Source organism: Myodes glareolus, chromosome 27 (genome assembly GCF_982192425.1).
Source record: "Myodes glareolus chromosome 27, mMyoGla1.1, whole genome shotgun sequence".
Classification (NCBI taxonomy): domain Eukaryota; kingdom Metazoa; phylum Chordata; class Mammalia; order Rodentia; family Cricetidae; genus Myodes; species Myodes glareolus.
Window position 1 is genome coordinate 7,503,747 of NC_142052.1, and position 20,451 is coordinate 7,524,197.

Consider the following 20,451-nt stretch of genomic DNA (forward strand, 5'->3'; position numbering starts at 1 on the left):
TTAGTATTAAATGTATTTTGCTTATTATCCAGTCTAAGTCTGTTACTAACATGTAGGATTTAGTCTACAAGGAACACTGACAGATCAAGATATTATCACGACTGGATAAAACTGCCTGAGTTTCCCTTTTACTATTTACCAGGCTCATGAGGAAGAGTCTTAGTACAGTACCTGTTAGTGTTGTCAAAGGCAAGACAGATTCAGTATCTATGACGTCAGATGCTTGGATAAAGCCATGTGGTGAAGGAACGATAAGTATTGTTTCATCATCAATTGTTTGATGAACTTGGTGTACTATGGTGGGAGATTCTAAATCCTAAATAATATTAAAAAAAAAAAAAGGAAACAAAAAAGATAGACTTACATTCCCCAAGTACATCCAGGTCTGTTAGCACCTGGATATTAGCTCTTAAATATCCTTCATTTAAAAATTAGAACATAAACATTAAGACCTTAAGAAGATGAGGGTCTATGAACCTCAAGAATCTCAATGTAATGAATATTGATAAAAGGATCTTAAACCAATAAATTGTCCAATGTCATTTATATAGAGAGAAAACAATTATGTTGCACTGTGGGATGTATCTAAAATCTATTACTACCCATACCACCCAAAGATGATCCAGGAGAGGATGCTAACAAATGCCTCTCAATCTGTTGCTGTGGAGAGGAACTATGCTCAGGCAATCCAGCAACAAGAGTTAGTCCACTAATACCTCCTGAGATTGCATTTTGTGATTCTAAAGAAAAAAGGCTACTGGAGCAGTGGCTCTCAAACTGGGTGGTTGCAAACCCTGTGGGGTCACATATCAGATATTACATTTAGATTCATAGCAGTAGCAAAATGACAGTTATGAAGTAGCAATGTAATAATGTTATAGTTGGGGTTGCCACAACAGGAGAAACTGTTATTAAAGGGTTGCAGCATTAGGAAGGCTGAGAACCTCTCCTTAAAGTACCTGTGAGGGCCGAGGCAAAACTCATAGGCTACAGTCACCTACACAGCTTACCTCAGAAACGTAAGTACTGGCTAAGTCAGAAGGCGGTCCTTCCTGCTTGAGGTCAGTGTTGGCCATTTCTTCCTCTGTTCTGACCATAACACTGTTCATCAGTTCTGTGCTATTCTGGTTGCTGAATTTAGACACGTGAGTATTAAATGATGGCTGTATAGTCATCTTGGGCCGAGGAATTTCATCAGGGAAGGTGTCTGCTTCTAGTGCATCTGGAGGCTCAGGGAAATCGGCCGTGCGCAGGTCACTGTCAGCTGTCAGCTCTGCTTGGGGTACGGGAGAAGTGAAGTCTTCCGTAGCAACAGTCTGAATAATAACTCTGGGTGTGTGACACTGGACGGTGACATTGTCACTGCTGTTCAACACATGTTCTGGCTGTAATATAGTAAAGAACACTGTCGGTGACAGGAACTAGTAACCTCCCTTCCCATACCTTTCACCTCTGCAACTACTTCATCACTTTCTAGAATCTGTTACTTCCCATGGAGTCCCTTCCTCAATTCCCTGCTTGGATGGATATGCATCTAATAAGAGGCAATAGTGGAGACTCGGCATGTACCCAGTGAAGAATTAGGTGCAAAAACTGCATCGCAAATGAAACAGGAAGTACACTGATACCCAACCCAAATGACTTTAGATTTCTATCAACTACTCCTGACCCACAACAGGCCCCCGGAAATGACATGACATACGGATAAAGCATGAACAATGATCTGTTCAGGAGAAGCAGGAGCAGCCGCCGCCAGGGTTACTGTGGGACTTGTGGTCAGAGTTAGGGGAAGGCCTTGACTTGAGCTTGTCTGAAGAAGGTAGGTGCCCGGGGTACCAGTGGGCTGTAAATGGAAAGACTGAAGAAGAAAGAGAGGTTCAACACAGGTACAAACCCTATGGATTTAGTCTACATCTGTATGTAAAACTGACTGAATTTAGTAGCTAGCAGCATACTGGCCAATCATGAAGGTGTACACATGACAAAGGGAATACTCTTCATCATATACACTGTTTGAAATATCTGGATAAAACATTTATCATGTCTTTTGTTCCCTTGCATTTCTAGTTCTGGTTTCAACTAAGCATCAACACAGTAGGTTCTACCTAGAACTACCATAGACAATGTAGGACCGCAATTCTCAATCATCTTTTTAAACTCTCCTCTGTGGTAAATAAAAAACAGCAAAATGTCTCAGTGGGTCAAGTTGCCACCGAACTTGAGTTGGATCCCCAGGACCCACAAGTGGAAGAGAACAAACTCTTTCAAGTTATCCTTGGACCTCCGTCAGCACTAAGGCATGTACCACACCCCCCACTCGATAATGAGATGCACTAACACAGATTAACACCACATTTTTGAAAAGGAACATTCATTGGTGATGTTTATTTACTTGAAATGTTTTTATTATGGAATAATTTTAGGAAACACTCATGTATTAAGGAAAATGAAGATGCCATTTGAATAGGTTGTCAACTAACAATATATTTATCTTTTGAGATTTTATAGTGATGGAATTATCCACTAATAGGTTTTAAACTGTAAGTGTCCATATTAGTCCAGGCTATCTAATAAGCTGCAGATTAAGGGTTCTGTACTTAGGGGGGGCTGGGGAAGTCTGTTTTTTAGTCCAATATTATCTTGGCCAAAATGTCTTTTCTATGTCCTGGATCCCTACAGGATTTCTTACTGCTAACAAGGAGATAATACATATGTTTCATGGGAAGGGTTGGTAGAATCAGAAATGACTATTAAAGTGTCCACCACCACTGGGAACTCAGTTTTTCTCTGCTTCGCCCAAAGTGAAAACCAAGCCTTTCTCTAAAGGTTACCAGTATTTATCACAGACAGCTAGGAATCAGTGCTAATACTGTATATAATCACAGACACTGCAAGTATTTGAATACACTTAAGTCTTATAGTTCAAAATTTTGCCTGCTGTTTGTGCACACAATATGTGCCTGGTGCCCACAGAGGGTGCCAAATCCCCTGGAACTTCATTTACAGATGGTTGTGTGGGAAGAACAGCCAGTCCTCATTCTGCTGAGCAGTGTCTCCAGCCCCAGGTTATTTGGTGGGACTTTTCTAAGTAAACAACCTTAACAGCACCCCCAACAGGCCTTTCTCCAAGAAAAAATAAACAAGTGTAAAGTTGTCCCAATCAGTATTAATAGACTGTGTATTCCTTCTATGAGGTCACTAATCTCAAGTCCAAAGAAGTTCTGTCGCTGTCGGTGTTTAGTATACTGTACATTTCTACTGTGAGATCACCACGGTCTCAAGTCCAAAAGATGGAAATAGAATCTTCAAGGGATTTAGCTAAAGGATGTTGACTAAATTATTGTATTAATACATGATTCAAAATAAATCTTGAAGTAACATGAGTGCTTATATTTTCTTAATAAAATAGGAACCCACTCTGGGCTTGCGTTAGGAAGGAGGACACGAGCTGGCACTTTTGCTTCTTGAGTTTTCACTGCCCCCAAGAGAAAGCCTGTCCATTTAAGTCATGACCCCGTTCCCCTACCAGTTATAAGCAACCAAAATTTACTTGAATCATATCCAGATATTTCTTTATTTATGGGATTTCAAGTATGTGAGAACCACGAGATTTTCTTTCACATATGGAGCTACATAGAGATAAATCCGTTGTTCAGCTTAAAAATGTACTGTAATCTACTTGACTCATTGAAGAGCAAGTTAGTACACTGTGGATGAATGCTTGTTTATCCTAGCAACTGTATGGCTGACTGAAGCTTCAGCTTCTGCTACCTCCCAGCACAGCAATCACACCGCTAGCCCCAAATCCCAAATTGAGCATTCAGGCATGAGTTCTGTGTTATTTTAGATAAACTTGCAGTTAGAATTTGATCATTAATAACGAGTACATAGTGCGTGTGCACATGTGTGCAAATGCATGTGCAGGCCAGAGGTCGACATAGGTGTCTTCCTCAATCCCTGTCCAATGTCATTGAAACACAGCTCACTGATTTGGTGGACTATTGGTCTACCCACAGTGGGGCTTTACAGTTACGCTGCCACACCCAGATTCTTTAGGGTGCTGGGAATCCAAGGTCCTTTGTGCTTATAAAGCAAACACTTCCCCAGTTCCTGATAACTGGTTAACATTTTTACAGTTAACAAAATTTGTAAAACTATAACCATTAAGGACTGGAACTGAACATTTGGTATACAGTGACTAGCATAAGAGCTATTCAACATACTCAAACATTACCAACAGCTCATGAAGTAAGTGCCCACTAATTTTTGGTAATAATCAGTTTGACCTGAGTCAGTACAAATCGATACCATTTCATTTTCAGATGGAAAAAAAAAAAACTGGTGTATGTACATACAGAGAAAAAGCATGACAATGACATCAAAGTGGATGTCCAATTTATATCCAATCTGTCCAGTTGGCCTCTGAATTCTAATTCCATCTATATACCTCATCTTTCTTTTGCATAAACACAGCCAATAGCTGTTATCTCAAGTATTACTCACTGGAAGAATCTCAAATGTCTGTAGTGTTCCACTGTTTAGTGTTATTGTTTCTGAGTCAACAGAAGCAGCAGGGGAGTCTGTTGAAGCTGTGGTAAGAAGAAGGACAATAATAAAATGCCGTGTGAAGTTTCTCCAATGGAATCAGCTGTCATGAAGGAAATCGTATACTGAATAATTTGCCTGCAAACCCGAAGTTATATAATGGGCTCATCTGGGATGGCACAAGGATCAGACATACACAAGAGCTAACTTCAACCCACCGTCAGTTCTAGACAGTAATGCCCACCCATAGCTTTTAATATGGTTGCTTTCACACGCCATAGAAAGCAATAATGACATCAGAGGGCTCATAAAGCCAAAGACATTATCAGAACCTATAAAAGGTTTGCTAATAACTCTTGGTGTGTATCTGGAAGTGTTTCAAGAGTTAAGAAGCAAGAAAAATACACCAAGGCTAAGCTGGAAAGAGAAAAAAAAAACAGAATAACAAAATTTTCTGGAAATTTTAGTAAGCACTATAGATGTGGACTAGAGGTCTCTAACATTAGGTAGGTATTAGTTATAGTAACACTGCCTCTTCCATGGCCCCTGTAGTGATCTAATCCAAATTAATATGCAAAAATTTTATCTGTCCTTCCTATATAGAGTTGTTATGAGGAGCAAAAGCAATTTTAAAACCAAAAGAATATTTTATAGTAATTCTTTTCAGAAGACCATATTTGATGGGGTCTAACGAGCAAAATCAAGAGACGGGTCAGAATGCTAACAATAATGAATGGAGTGGAGAACTCTTACTATACATCACATATCTTTTCGGAAGTAATAAAATACTCTTAAAAAGCTATTAAAAAGAGATGGTATGAATGAGTATTAAGGTTCCATTTATGAAATATTTGCTGTCTTCCTAATGGATAGTGTCATCCTAATGGTGGCTAATCTTTTCCATGGACAATTTATACTCATTAATAGCTCATCTGTTTAGGCTAGGAACTTCTGCTATTTTATAATTCTTAAACTATAAAATAAAAAAAAAATGGAGGGTCAAATAAAGAGTAAGGCATGTCATTAGTTCAAATGTCTCCAAAGCAGCTTTGTTTTGTGATGCATGTGATCAAACCCAGGGCTTCACCCCCACAAAGGTACCTTTGATAGTCACTGCATATACAGATATACGGTGCTCATGGTATCAATAGGTACCCAGTGTTTCTCAACGAGGGCATCTTGTATGTGTGTGTGTGTGTGCGCATGTTTGTTTGTCCCAATGATGGAAAGCACTATTAGCATCTTGTAGATGAGGTCAAGAAACACTAAGCATATCGTAATAGGATTGTAATAGGAGGGTATTCTGCAAAGACTTACTCAGAATGCCCAGATGTGAACAACAAAGCGCATACTGTGGGCAACAATCTTTTCACAGGCAAACAGCATCATGTAGGACCACCACCACCACCAAAAAAAGGGGGAGGGGACTAATGGTAAATAAAGACAGTTCCAAGAACTGGAACTCATTTCTTTTCTGTCACTAAAAGCAAAGAAATGTCAGAAGGGGGAGGAAGGTAAGTATGGAGCTGAAGTGAAAAACCTTTCCTCTATATATCGCTGGGTTACTGGAATCTTCTAAGCATAAAACTGTGACAAGCAAAGATAACTGAGATTAAAAACACTTCCCTAAAGCAAACTGGCCCTTTACTTCCTTAAATTTTTTTTTCAATCTTTATAAAGATCCCATTTTTAAAATATACTACCTCAGATCCAAGCCTGTGTTGTCTGCATTCTGGATAAATTACAAATGACATGTCACACTGAAAACAATTTCTCTCCTAATCATTAATTTAGATGCCTATTTGATTAATTTCTATGAAAATCCTTATCCTTAATTATAAAATCTAGAAAGATGATTTAGAAATACTTGTAACTGATAGGTGTTTGAAGTTCCTCCTGTTACACATTCATTCTTGTGCAAATGTTAACTGAGTCAAACAGAAAATTCCTTAGATCTTACAATTCATCAATTTTCATCAACATTCTAGAAGACTAAAGGCACTGGAGCCATTAACTAGATGGTAAGGCCCAATGGCAAGGAGTCTTGAGGTGCCAACACTTACAGACGTGGGTGATCTGGACTGGAATCTGCAACGCTGCCATGGGGCTTGGAGAGATGGCTGTATTATCTTCCAAGCGGGCGACTCTGATCTGAACATGCTGTACACTGGAATTGCAATTACTGTTTGGAACTCCAGCTCCTGATTTAGTCTCCAAAAGCACTGGGTTGTTTTTTTGGTTCTCATGTAACTGTTTAAGACCTTTTATTAAGACTGAAGGGAGATGGGTAGACAAAAAGAACATGACTCTCCGACAGACCACCAGCTAAGCATCAAGGGAAGTAGGGTGGGAGGAGGGCAAGGAGGGAAAGTATTCGGAGTAAAGAGTTGTACACTGCACATGAGAACTGTCGAAATCATAAAAAAAAAAAAAGATTCCAACTAAAACCTGTCTAAATCTTTGGAAATATCCGTAAGATATTAAAAAGGGATTAAATTTTTTTTTTTTGGAGATGGGAGTGGTCTTGCTATGTTGCCCAAGTTGGTCTCCAAATTTAGTCCTGTGATCCTGCAATTCTGCCCCTCAAGCAGCCTGGACTTGGAGACATGTGCCACCATGCCTGCCCAGACTTTAAAATCACTAAAAGTACACTGTTCTCGTCATCAGAATTAGAACAAAATGGAAATGGGTGGACACTGTTAGGGACACGGGAACAAAACATCTGGCAGAACTGTTCAGGAAAACTACTTACTAGTGACGTTAGCACATTGTTTCTATCTTTAAATGAACAATGCAGTCTTCTACCAATGACTCAAGGCTTTTCATGGAGTTGCTTACTCTAGAACTTGCTCTTTTTGGCGGGTGTGAGGCGACAGTGTCTCAGTATGTAGTGATCTGCCTGCCTTTGCTTTCTAAGCGCTGGGATTACAGGTTGGACCCACGATGCCCAGCTTTTGCTCTCACGATAACCAAAACTAACCCTCTGTAACTGGGAATTCAAGTCAAGTCCCTCACCACTGAATTCTGCTTTGAAAACTGGAGTTGGAATGTCATAAGACAAATGAGTTTGGTAACCTAAAGGAGACGCTAAAACTCAGGTTAGCACTGAAATGCAAAAAGGCAATGGAATGACAAACCTCTAAGCAAATCCTATTTAAGATTCCTGGAAACCCAGAGAGCCTATTTTCTTAATTTAAAAAAAAAAAGACAAAGAAAAGAAAAGTGTAGGGTACCAGACTTTTCTCTAAATAATAAATATAGCCAAGGTATTTAAAATTAAACAACTCATTTTTGAGGACAGTTTCTACCAAAGGAAACCATGTAAAATTTATTTCCTTTTTGTAGTTTATGTGGAAGATGAGCATGTGTAAATGTGCCCTCCCCTTACAGGTTTTGGGAATTACAAATCACATGGATTCTCTACAAAAAGAAAAGGGCAGTTTAAATGGAAATCTGCCGTAATAGCCCAATAGCCTGTACTTGAGGCAAAGACCTCTAACCACTAACTTCTTAGGAGTAATACTATAAGCAAGTAGTACATTACCAGGAAACGAAACATCTTTATGGTTTGCGATTTGCCTTTTGATGGTCCACCATTTACTGCGAAGCCACTGTGGCGAGCGGACACTGCTCCACCCCTCGGCTAACAGGTCCCAGTTGATTTCATTTTCATCGGCTGCATCGAGCTCTGCTATCCTACAGAGTACAGAGTAATCTATTAGTCCTTAGTTTAGTTACTGCTATCCTGCAGAGTACAGAGTAATCTATTAGTCCTTAGTTTAGTTACTGCTATCCTACAGAGTACAGAGTAATCTATTAGTCCTTAGTTTAGTTACTGCTATCCTACAGAGTACAGAGTAATCTATTAGTCCTTAGTTTAGTTACTGCTATCCTACAGAGTACAGAGTAATCTATTAGTCCTTAGTTTAGTTACTGCTATCCTACAGAGTACAGAGTACAGAGTAATCTATTAGTCCTTAGTTTACTTACTGCTATCCTGCAGAGTACAGAGTAATTTATTAGTCCTTAGTTTAGTTACTGCTATCCTACAGAGTACAGAGTAATCTATTAGTCCTTAGTTTAGTTACTGCTATCCTGCAGAGTACAGAGTAATCTATTAGTCCTTAGTTTACTTACTGCTATCCTGCAGAGTACAGAGTAATCTATTAGTCCTTAGTTTAGTTACTGCTATCCTACAGAGTACAGAGTAATCTATTAGTCCTTAGTTTAGTTACTGCTATCCTACAGAGTACAGAGTAATCTATTAGTCCTTAGTTTATTTACGAATCTTCCTCTTAGAACAGGTAAAGGGAATGGGAGGTAGCGACATGAGGTGCCATGACAGAAAAAGGACTCAAGCAGTGTAAGTGTAAGAGCTAAGTAATGAGAAGCACAGCCATGGCCCTGAACTATAGATGGCGGGAAGAAGCAGGACTGTGAAGGAAAGGGAGCAGATGAGAAATCACAACTAGATAAAGAACAGGTTGAGTTGTACAGTGCTGCAATGTTTTACAGTTTGGTTTTCTATTTTTGTTTCAGCATAGGGTTTCTCTATAGCCCTGGCTGTCCTGGAACTCGCTCGTAGATCAAGCTGCCCTGAACTTAGAGATCCAACTCTCGGACTCCCAAGTCCTGGCTATAGTTTGTTTTTAGTGTAAGTTATTTCTTGGCTGGGCTTTCCATTTACAAAGAAACAAAACTTGTTTAGAAATTCACCATATATAAAAATAACTTAGTTGAGAAAAATTTATAGAACAAAAGAAAAACAATAAAATTAACAAACAGTACAATAAATCTGAGGTCTTAAAAGTCTGTATTTCCTTGCCTTGACTGATGATTTTGATGCTTAGCCTGGACTAGTATAACTCTTAACTTTAACTGTTCTGTTTGTTCATTAGTTTCCATGGCTGAAACAACGTGAAAATCAAATTGCCCCGCCCCTCTCCCCAGTGCCTTAAAGCTGCCTTTTGAATTTGTGCGAGGCAGGAGTGTTTCCTTTGATCAAAACTGATGGTGTGTGACTGTCAGACTAAGTCTCTATCACCACCTCTCGCACAGCACCCAGGGACTGAAGAGACCCTTACTCTACTGCGTTCCATAGGCCGGTGCTGAGGCACACCGGTGGGACAATGAGAACCTCACCGCCACTGCCTTTGTCTCTGCACCTTCAGTCTGGCACTTTGCCTGGGCACTGAATCAACCAGACAGGAACAAACAAAAGCTCAGTTTAAGGTACTCAGGGTCTTACACACGGCTTCCCATGGCAAGGCTGTTTTTCATTAGGCATTCAAGGAAACCAAGAGCAAAGTCCATCAAGACATCTACAGAAGTGAAGCAGGCTTTTGTTGTTAAAAGATTTGGAACACAAACCGTAGGATGAGATTTATTTCATCTTCCTTGGTCCATTCGGTACCCCCACTCTGTTTCCAGTTCAGGTAGTTGAGCCACTTAGAACGACACTGCTTTTCTGAGCGGGTACCCACTCTTTCAGCTACAGCCGCCCAAGACACGCCCTGTGTGACGATGTCACCTGGCTCCGTGCTTGTTAATTCATGAACCACCTCCGCAAGTCTCTTTTCTTCTTCTTCTGTCCATTTCCCTGTAAAGGAAATCATCCCGATTACAGTGTTATCTTCTCAACCATCACTGAGTCTAGCCCTCTATGTCCAAGTTCAAAGGATGAAGGAGGAGCTCGGCTGATCGGTTTACTTTGTAACAGCACTCAGTTGGAAACCACATATACCCACTAGAACTATATTTTACTGGCTTTTAAAGGACAGAAATATTACCTAAAACAACGAAGAATTATATATCCTCAAGTTACATCAAGTAGTTTATATATATCGAAATAATAAAGTGGGAAGAACTTCGCTGATGGCCCCACTGGCAGGACGATGATTCTCAGCACTCGACAGCAGCACTGGAATAAACTTCCGAAGCCGTCTTATAAGAGGGAAGGATAACGAATACGCACAGTACCATCTGTGCGCTCATCTACTCCAGAGAAAATGAGGTTCATGACGTCATTGGCACAGCCCACCTCCCTGCCACTGTGAGGATGCATTAGTCAATCACGACACCAATTTCATGGGCATCTTCATCCCGTCTTTTCCCAAACTCTGAGCTTATTAACAACTAATGTTTTTCTTGTCTTTTTATGTAATGAAGCTTGAGCAGAAAAACAGAAAGGAACTTTAAAAAAGAAGCTAAGGTGTAGGCCGGAGGGAAGCTGGCAGGTCCACCTCTCACGCTGCTCTCAGAATGGTACTCTTCCCCCAAACTGTGCTAACAAATGAGTTTGTTTCTGTGGAGCTTCAAATAAAAGCTGCTGCTTCATTCCTTAAGCTAGCCACACCAAAGAATGAATGCCAGTCGGTGAAATTCATGGTCTTGCTGTCTTACTGGTAGCAATGACATCAGGAAGTAGGACATATTCTTGATTTCACTTTAATTTTAAAGTAAGGGGTAAAGAAAAAGATGGTTTAGAATCTTAAGCTAAACTTGAGAACTTTTTTTTTTTTTTTTAAATTAAAGACCTGAACATGGATCCTTTAGAAACATTAAGACCAAAGGAGATTTGGAGTGTCTGCTCTAACCTGTTTTACAGAGGAATTAAGGCTCGTGGAGAAAATGGCAGAGTTTCTACAAACCATTGTTTATCACAAACTAGCTTGATACTTATCATCAATACATCTGTATATATTAAGAACTATAATGTAGTCTGGCCAAGATACCGAAATACTAATAATCATAAATTTATGAAAAATAAAATTCAAGTTGGAGATCCACAGAAATATTCCCACCTCTGACACACACACAGGTCCTTCCTGCTTCGGAATTCCCTGAGCCTGAAGCTGTCACAAACAGAGGCTGATTTTAAGTTCAGTTAGATAGGCTTACATCAAAGTGACTTCTGGATGTCTTAAACTACAAAGCTTTCCCCAGCAGAGCAGTTCTGAACTGAGACAAAACTGCAGCATACTAAACTTAAATTGTCAGAGAACCAAGTGCCGCTATGTCCTTGGTAACAGTGCTCAGTGATACTGGATTTAAAAGCACAAAACCAAGTTGGCTTCATCTATCAAACGGGAAGAAAAAAATGAAAGAAGATCAGGAAATGACTGTTCAAAGGAAGGCGACCGGCATACAGCCCCTGTAGGGGCAGACGGTCCCCACAGCGCAGCGCAGCACAGCGCAGCACGCGCAGTACCTGTGTTGCAGGTGTCCTTCATCAGCCGGCAGCGGTCTTTGACAGAAGAGGCACTTCTTCCTAGGGCCGCCCCTATGGTTGCCCAGTCATTGCCGTGCTTTATCCGGAGCCTAGAACAAGAGTCTGCCAATCAGCAATTGGTTCAACTGTTTTCTCCCTCTTAATTTCATCATTTATTCTTCATTCTTCTTCTTCCCTTTTGAGTGGTTTGGAAGTTGTGGGCAGCAATACTTTTGAGAGCCAAAGTTTGAAAGAGTGGCCTTTTATTGGGGTCCACAGTTGTCTGTGGGTGAAAAAAAACAGGCAGCAATTGCCCTTTTCCTGGGTCAGAGAAGAAATAGATAACTTGGATATGTGTTTTAAAAAGGATCAAATTTCCCTCAGATTATTGACACTTCCCTGGCAAGTCCCAGAGCTTTCCTTTGGAGCATATTCCTAACAAGCTCTTCTAAAATTCCAACACAACTTCTAACGAGGATCTACGTTCAGTCTTCAGACACACACAGCTGAAGCAACATTCATGCCCTTATCAGATGGAGTCAGCTCAGACATTCAAGTCAACACTCAACAGGTCAGCTTTATATCAAGTCTTAGATCCTGGTAATAAATTCCCTAAATTAAGTGTCCAGGCCACTGAAAACATTCATTTAATTCCTTTTGGAATCCCTACTAGTGACCTCAGCAAGCACCTAGTGACTGACAACAGGAGACTAACTTGTCTATCATGGGCATAGCTAATATATAACTTCTAACAGAAATTCATTCTTTTAACTGCCAAATAAAATTATACCAGTCTGACAAAAATGTTCAAAATTTCAGATTTAAAAGTTAAAAATAAGACAAAAAGCCAAATAATTATAATCAATGAGAACTTACTCCTTGAGCTTCTCAATTTCTTCAGGAGTGTATCTAGAAATTCAGAACAGTGGGAAAAAAAATCAATTAAATACACACTGCTAAAAACATTCCCAACACTAAACAAAACAGCGTATCAGTAATATATTTGTGAAGTGTTTTAAAGTGAGTTCTTAAAAGTTAAAATAAATGCTTCTAAATTCTTAGAAGAAAAAAATAGTAATTACTTTTAGCTATAGTACACATATAAACTGTATCATTTTCTTTATGGAAATCCAACATTAAAAAATCTACCTGCCTCATGTTACTTAGATATTCCTTTATTTCAAAGTTAGGTCTAGGGATTCTGAAATTACAACTGTTCCAAATAGACTTACAGATAACAAAGTACAAAATAAAGAGAAAAAAAATATCTTATTTTTCCTCTAGCCAGGCATAGATACTCTAACAATCTTTTTCTTTATTTCCACAGCCAATGCAATGTTCTGTTTTAAATGTTTAAAAACTATATTTATCTGAAAATTCTATAAGGCTGTTCACTTTTTAAGCAGTTGTACTGAATGGAAAGTTTCTGAAAGTTAGCCAAGTCATTCCTGACCAAAAAAATTTTTTTGTCCACCTTCCTAACACCTTAAGCTGATTCCCTTCAGGTTTCCAGCGTATCCCACGGGTAGCCTGCTGACAGGCTAGGGAAGCTAGCACTGGGGGCTCACTAGTGTGCGTCAGGCCACACTGACGCCACCGAAAACCACAGCGACAAAGCATCAGCAATGTCACAAATCATTCAACTACTCCGACACCTTTCCATAAATGCTACTGCTAGCAGAAATCCATCCATCATTGCTAAGCTATTTTCTACTCTGGTTTTATTTAAAAATAAATGAAGTCATTAACCTGGCATACTACATTCCCAAATCAAATAGGAAACAAATACTATCCACGAATCTCGAGTTCTTTTAACACTCCCTACATCGTTAGACACCCCAATTTTTAATTTCTACAAAGTAAACTCTGACACAGTAAATTCAATCAAGTTAATCTACGTAAGGTAGTTCAGATTTCTAATTTCTAGTAAAGCCCTATTATGAGGTTTCTCCACATACTAACACTTGTAGGATAAAATTATCAATAAGGATTCATGGCTGCCTCCACAAAAAATGGCAGCTCCCCATCTCTTTCCCCGCTACATGGAAGGACGCAGCACCACAGGCGTTCGTACTTTCCCACGTGGTTCCTGTCGTCATACATGCGCAGCACTCTTCTGTAAACTGCAAACAAAGGCCGGTTCAGCCCCCACGCTATCGTCCTGTAGAAGTCTTTTCTTTCGTCTTTTGACATCTCAAAGATGATTTCTGTGGCATCTTTTATTCCGCGGGCCTAAATGGGTTACATTTCTTTGATTTAGGGATTGCTGATACAATGAATGTGGATATACTATGCTTTGATTTCATAGTGACCCTCAGAGAAAAAACAATTGCTAGTCAGTCTGAACTTTAAATAAACTTTAAATGTTGCAGTAGTTATTCAAGTATTACTGAAGGGCACCAAAAATAAACTATCCAATTCAAACAACTCAATTTCAGTTTAAATTTTAAACTGTTTAAATTTCATTTTAAATTTATAAAAAAAAATAAAAATAAACTTGAAACAAGTACAAGGAAATCAAAAGAGCAAAATAATCACCAGCAGTCAAAGAAAATGAAAGGTAAATTTCAAATGGTTCTTTGAAAGGATGAATTAAAAATAAATTTTGAAATGATACATTTCTGGCAAAAATGAAAGGCACACAAACTAGGATGAAAGAAATGTGGCCTAAATAGAGACACTACAGAGACTGAACAACAAATGACCATTATGAACAATTTTATCAGTCTGAATTTACATAAAGTGATCAAACTTCTAAAAACACTGAACTTACCAAAATAGATTCTGAAAAAGATAGAAAAATCAAAGACACATAAACAGAAAATTTAAAAACAAAAAACAAAAAACTGTTACTATTAATCTCACCATAATGAAAGTTCCAGATCCAGGTGATATTATGAATAAACACCACCAAACATTTAGGAGAAAATAATGAGATAATTTCTGATTTTATTAGGCTAACATACCCTCAATAACAAAACCCCACGAGGAACATCTCAGAAAATAATCTGGGGCAAGGTTACAGTTTACTCATCAGGACAGCCCTGGAGCCCCCTAGTCTAGGACAGAACCGAGAGCTGAGCAGGAAGTGAGGGCACGGACTGTGGCCATCCCGGTGAAGAGGTGTGCGTTTTCAGATCATTGAATCAGCACATTTTCAGAAAACATGTCAAATTTCAAAATAGGTAGAAAATACTCTAAATGATAAAACTCACACTGAATTAGGGTAAGCTGCAGATCTGATAAAAGAACATTTCAGAAATATATACTTGAAGAGAATTATTTATAGGGAATGCTATATATATATAGCCAAAAAGGTTTTGAGAAAAACAAACGAACAAGCACTGTGTCAAGTTGCTGAATACCAAGTCAATCAATAGACACACTTGCATTTCTAGCCTTCTATGGACAATACAGAACCTAAAAAATATAATTCTTTTACAAAGAGAGCCAGTGTAATTCCAATAAAAATTCTCTCAGGATTTCATTCTCTAAAAACTAACGTTTTAAGAAAAGAGGGCTAAAAATAGCCAAGAAGTTCACAAAGGGGCTTGCCCTGTCAGGTATTAGACCGTTCAAGCTTGTGTTAACCTGGTACAGGTTAAGGTAATAACAAGAAGATAAAACCAGAAAGAACTTGGGAGAAGGACTTTCATCCCAAACAAAATGCTGGGGCAACTGCCATCCACATATAAAAAGAACTGAAGACCTAGTTCATATTAGTGGGGGGGGGGAGGATATTACGTACAAAATTATAAGATATTATCAGGACAATATGAATAGATTCATACCTATGAGATGCTATCTTACACAAGCACGCAAAATCAAGTTTAAAATACTGAAATTAAGAATGTTTGTCCATTAAATGTTATTTAAAAGGAAGGAAAAGAAAGGCCCTAAATTACAGAAAAGGTTTCTGTAATGAATGACCTATAAACCCTTGAGATATACCAAATATTATGAACATCTAGCAGAAAACAAAACAAAACCCATAGCAAAATGTGTAGAAAATACAAAGAGGAATTTAAAGAGAAATACAATGCCCAATGGTCAATAACCATCTAAAATTGTTTTACTTCAAAAATTAACCTAAAAGGAATGAAAATAAGTAATTCCTATGTAATGAGCAAACAAATATATTTGTATAGTAAAATACATTGAAAGAAGTCAATAGCAAAAAAATCACAATAGAGAGCAAGAGAATCAATTTATGAAATCCCATCATCTTATATAATCGTCAAAACCAAGTAAAATTACAGTGGTACACAGCTTCCCAAAGTTTAGAACTTTTCATTCATAGTTGTAGAATTGCAATTGAGCCCAGGTAAATGCAAGCACTGTGCTGGGCACCGCGGGTCAACATGAATCAAGCATGTTGCCCTTCTCGTTTCTGCTTGTGGTGTTGCTCTCATTTATCACTTGCCCAGCATTTGGGCGATCTGACACTTAACCAGTGAGAATGCCCTGTGTAAATGTGGCTCCTAAGCATTTGGTAAGATGAAAATTAAAACAGTAAATTATCTTCTCTCCTTCCCAACTCTCCGGATCCTCCACACAGCCCACTAGTGTTAATCCCACCATCAGTCTCCACACGAGCTAACAGCAAACCCCTTCGCCAGGACTCACGAGTGCTCGTCTACCTGCTCCCCTAGTCTGCTGTGCCCTGTCACAGCTCTCAAATACAGCCGGGAGCACTAAAATGAAGGACCCTTGGAGACCATCTACTTGGAGCCGCTAGTGAAGACACCATTTCTCTAATTCTCCAAACCCGGTGCTGTACGCTGTATCTAAATCTGGCCACCTGTGCTGTCTCCTCAGGTAAGCACTGGTCACTGTCCACAGCATCCTCAGTTCCTCAGTGTACGGGAACAGTGGACAACGCATTTTTCAACATTTATTGACTTGTTTCTTCAAAATAGACTTGGTAAAAGAACTTTTGTTCATCATTTGTAGAGAATTTATAGCAAAGAATGGAAGGGTTTTTTTGTTTTGTTTTGGTTTTTGAAGACAGGGTTTTGCTGTAGCTTTGGAGCCTGTCCTGGAACTAGCTCTTGTAGACCATGTTGGCCTCGAACTCACAGAGATCCACCTGCCTCTGTCTCCTGTGTGATTAAAGGCCTGCGCCACCACCACCCTGTGGAAGTTTTTTAAGCTTACAGTTTACAAAGCTTACCTTAGCAGTTAAAATTCAGTATATATTTCAAACAATGCTAATAGCTACATAAAGAATGCATACTCCCTATCCCAAGCAATGCTAACAATTTACACTTAAAATATCTGAATTATACCCCATCTCAAAGGTATGCAGCAAGGCTCTGGTGAGGATTCTGTAAGAAGCGTATAGGTCGCCACTACCATCTAACTAAGCGATCAGATTTTCTTTAAAGTTTTATTACTTCTCATTTCCTGTACAATGTACTTCTACTCATCTGACCTGTATTTTATGCCAGCAGTCGCAAGGCTACTTATCTTGTTTCCAGCCACAGGATTACAGGAATGTCCTGGGCTTGCCACTCAGCTTTCATGCAGAATTTATGTTACTCTTAGCTCATAGCCTTTCAAGACTCAGCGCATACCTTGGTAACGGTCTGTAACCATAGCACCACAAAGGCTGAAGGAGAAGGACTGCCACCAGTCCAAAGCTAGCCAGGATTGCAAGTCAACCCAGGCAACAGAGTAAGACCCTGCCTCAAAAAACAAATCAAATTCTTATTTTTCCTTAATTGTTCCAATCCCGGGAAACAATTCTTCCCTGAACTCTTAAGGTACATCTCATGCACATCATTTGTATGGTAGAAACCTTGCATAATTCTTGTTTCCTTTCTTTCTCAGATAGATAGTATGTACTGAGAGGATTCCTGTTTCAGTTAACTCCTCAAAAAGTCTACACTCAATGACATTTAGTAAAGATGACAAGGGTCGCACGCCTATGCAGATGAACTTAAAGTTGTTTCTGTTTGTTTGTTTAAAAAGCAATAGTACAAGCGTGAGTTAAGCTGAAAGAAGCAAACCCCCAGGCATGGACAAGCTAAACTCACAGCCTGACTGAAAAGACAAGGGAGGGCTTAGAAGTCGAGAAGCAATGAATATTTTTGTCCTAATTTCAGATAGTAACTAAGGCTACTTTGTGATGAATATTCAAAATCTGTTTTAAAAATAGAATAATATAGTCATGGATCCTGAAATTATTAAGACATCAATCTTCTGTTATAAAAATTAGTGAGACATTCATAGTAATTATACCAACGACTACCTGGCTAGTCTTGCAATCACCAGTAAAGCAATTACTGAACTGTGAAAACCGTATCATGGGATACCTTCAGATAGCGCTCGATGTTGTTCATCAAAATATCGATTTCTTCCTTGGACCACATTCCCTGCTTCCATTTATGTCCTTTAAAAGAAATATTAGTGTAATACAAATAAAAGAACTATTACACAAAATATTACCCTCTGAGAGGAATAAAACACAACAATTTCTCTTGTGATAAAACTGCCACTGAGAACAGAACTGGTTTAACCGAGTACTCTATTCATCTGAAATGTCCGAGTGCAGCAACTACTGTAGCCTTACTGAATAAAGATCATGAAAACGATTTTTAAAGCACTACTTCTCTTGGGGAAGTGTAACACTGCTGAGATAAAAGGAGAGTCAAATCGTACTCAAAAGGTTTTGAAAAAGCTTCTTTCATAAAAAATTAATTTTATAGGCCAAAAGATTCTAGAGCTAAACATAGGAGTATTCACTACGCTGTGGCTGAGCGTATTCCCTCATCTGTGTCTGCCCACTAGAGCAGCACAGCGCACCCCGCAGTTCTGTTCGGATAGCAGCTTCCCCAGATGTGCTGGTGAGCAGCGTAGCAAAGTAAATGTTCTCATGTTTAAGCTTCTAAGAGACTCAAAAGACAAGAAAAGTTCACTCTCTCCTCTTATAGTAATAACTGAATTGTCTCTTAAATGCCACCACAGTGTATCTGTTCAAAAATAGCATGTAAGACTGAATCTGCATCAGAAATACAAAGGTAACAGTTGTTATAAAATAAATGCCATTATGAAATCATTCATGGTGAAATTTAAATCCAATAGAAAGTTCAATTACATTACTGGGTTCCACCAAAGACGTCTCAGTTCAGAATCTTGATGACAGCAAGCCTTTCTAGTCCCAAGGCTTCTGATATTAGGATCCGACATTCAGCTGTCTTACCTTTGTTAGTGAGAGAATCCTTATCTTCTTTAGTTGTAAACCACGCTTGGCTAACTGCTGAAACTTCCTCAGTGCCCAATGGAGATATTTCATCTAGTTGATCGTTCTGTAAAATCTTTAAAAAGAAAAGAAAAAAAAAGGGGAGTGGGGGTTGAAGCTTGATTAACGCCCAAGTGGATTTACATTTGTTGAGGCTAGGAATTATAAAATTCTAACATAATAATTCAATTTCATGTGTACACTGGCTTCAGGTTTTCATAAATTAGGTCAGTACAATCATTTGAGGACGCTGGGTGTTGTGGCATATCTAGAATCCTGGCATTTGGGAGGCTGAAGCAGATACTATCAAGAACAGTCACAGATTCCTGAAAAAATATGAAGAGAAGACCCTATCAGTTAGTTAGGATAACTACAAAATAATGCTTCTGAGAGAAATATTAAAAGGTATTGCTGTGCTGGAGAGATGGCTCAGAGGTTAAGAGCATGGGTTGCTCTTCCAGAGGTCCTGAGTTCAATTCCCAGCACCGGCATGGTGGCTCACAACCATTCCTAATGAGATCTGGCGCCCTCTGATGGCCTTCAGGCAGAGTACTGAGAACACTGTATACATAATAAAATCCTGTCACGAAAAACCAAAATAGAAAAAAAAAAAAGGTACTATCAAGAACAGTCACAGATTTCTGAAAAAATATGAAGAGAAGATCCTATTAGTTATTTAGGATAAAAGATAGGTTTACAAAAAATTCAACCAGAGAAAGTATAAATCAGGAGAGATCGATAACAATCTCTTAATGATTTTCAAAAATTGTTAGGAGATATTAACTGGCTACAACCCCCAAATGGATCAACAACTCAAGAACTAAGTAACTTTTTTAAAGCCTGACAAGGTGAAAAGAACTTAAATAGTCCAAGAAAATTATCAATCGCGGCTGGGAGAGAATTGGGTTTGTTAGAAATGAAAGCACAGGATGCACATGTGGATCGTTTGGATCCAGAGCTGTATTGTATTCTGGTTCTGTTTACCATCTACACACTCTTCCACTGGAATTCTTATGCAGAAAGAAGAAAATATTTTAGAATGGACAGTTTTACCACACAGAGTAAAAAATTAAAGAGCTATGTAGAAAAGGTTTCTGAATTGATTCTAAAAGGAAAACTGAGATTTGATAAATTGTGGTGCCTTTTACTAATGTTGAAATTGCCCCACTATGGGCAGAAAATGAACATTTTCTTGCAGTATTTTTTTTTTCAGGGAGAGATTAGCAACAAATATCACAAAAGCAAGAGATTTCATTTTATAGAAAGAACTAATTAGGATTCTCCCTCATATAATAAAAGAAATACCAACTTCTGGAGCCCCTACATTCTATATTGATGCAAATAAATTAGGAAAAACAGGATCCAAGACAGAAAAGTTAAGTAAAGTGGCTCAAACCCTTATAATTCAGTTTAAAAGTCAGAATTATATAGGATTCTGATGGTATTATTAGAT

The 20,451-nt window shown here is 38.7% G+C and overlaps 1 protein-coding gene across 4 annotated transcripts in view; it reads right to left on the bottom strand.

The window, feature by feature from the left end:
• Dmtf1 (cyclin D binding myb like transcription factor 1) overlaps positions 1-20,451 on the bottom strand; it is a 41,098-nt gene that overhangs the window by 1,283 nt on the left and 19,364 nt on the right. For 3 of the 4 annotated variants that reach the window (XM_085684066.2, XM_048433574.3, XM_048433573.3), the window contains exons 6-17: positions 18,960-19,074; positions 18,073-18,149; positions 13,830-13,987; positions 12,632-12,664; positions 11,756-11,865; positions 9,916-10,144; positions 8,090-8,241; positions 6,609-6,818; positions 4,504-4,589; positions 1,703-1,858; positions 1,011-1,385; positions 172-316 (exon numbers count right to left, since the gene is read on the bottom strand). In XM_085684066.2, coding sequence (XP_085540192.2) covers positions 172-316; positions 1,011-1,385; positions 1,703-1,858; positions 4,504-4,589; positions 6,609-6,818; positions 8,090-8,241; positions 9,916-10,144; positions 11,756-11,865; positions 12,632-12,664; positions 13,830-13,987; positions 18,073-18,149; positions 18,960-19,074 — 1,846 coding nt within the window. The remainder of the gene's footprint in view (positions 1-171; positions 317-1,010; positions 1,386-1,702; positions 1,859-4,503; positions 4,590-6,608; positions 6,819-8,089; positions 8,242-9,915; positions 10,145-11,755; positions 11,866-12,631; positions 12,665-13,829; positions 13,988-18,072; positions 18,150-18,959; positions 19,075-20,451) is intronic. The other variant, XM_085684067.2, reaches the window with a different exon arrangement.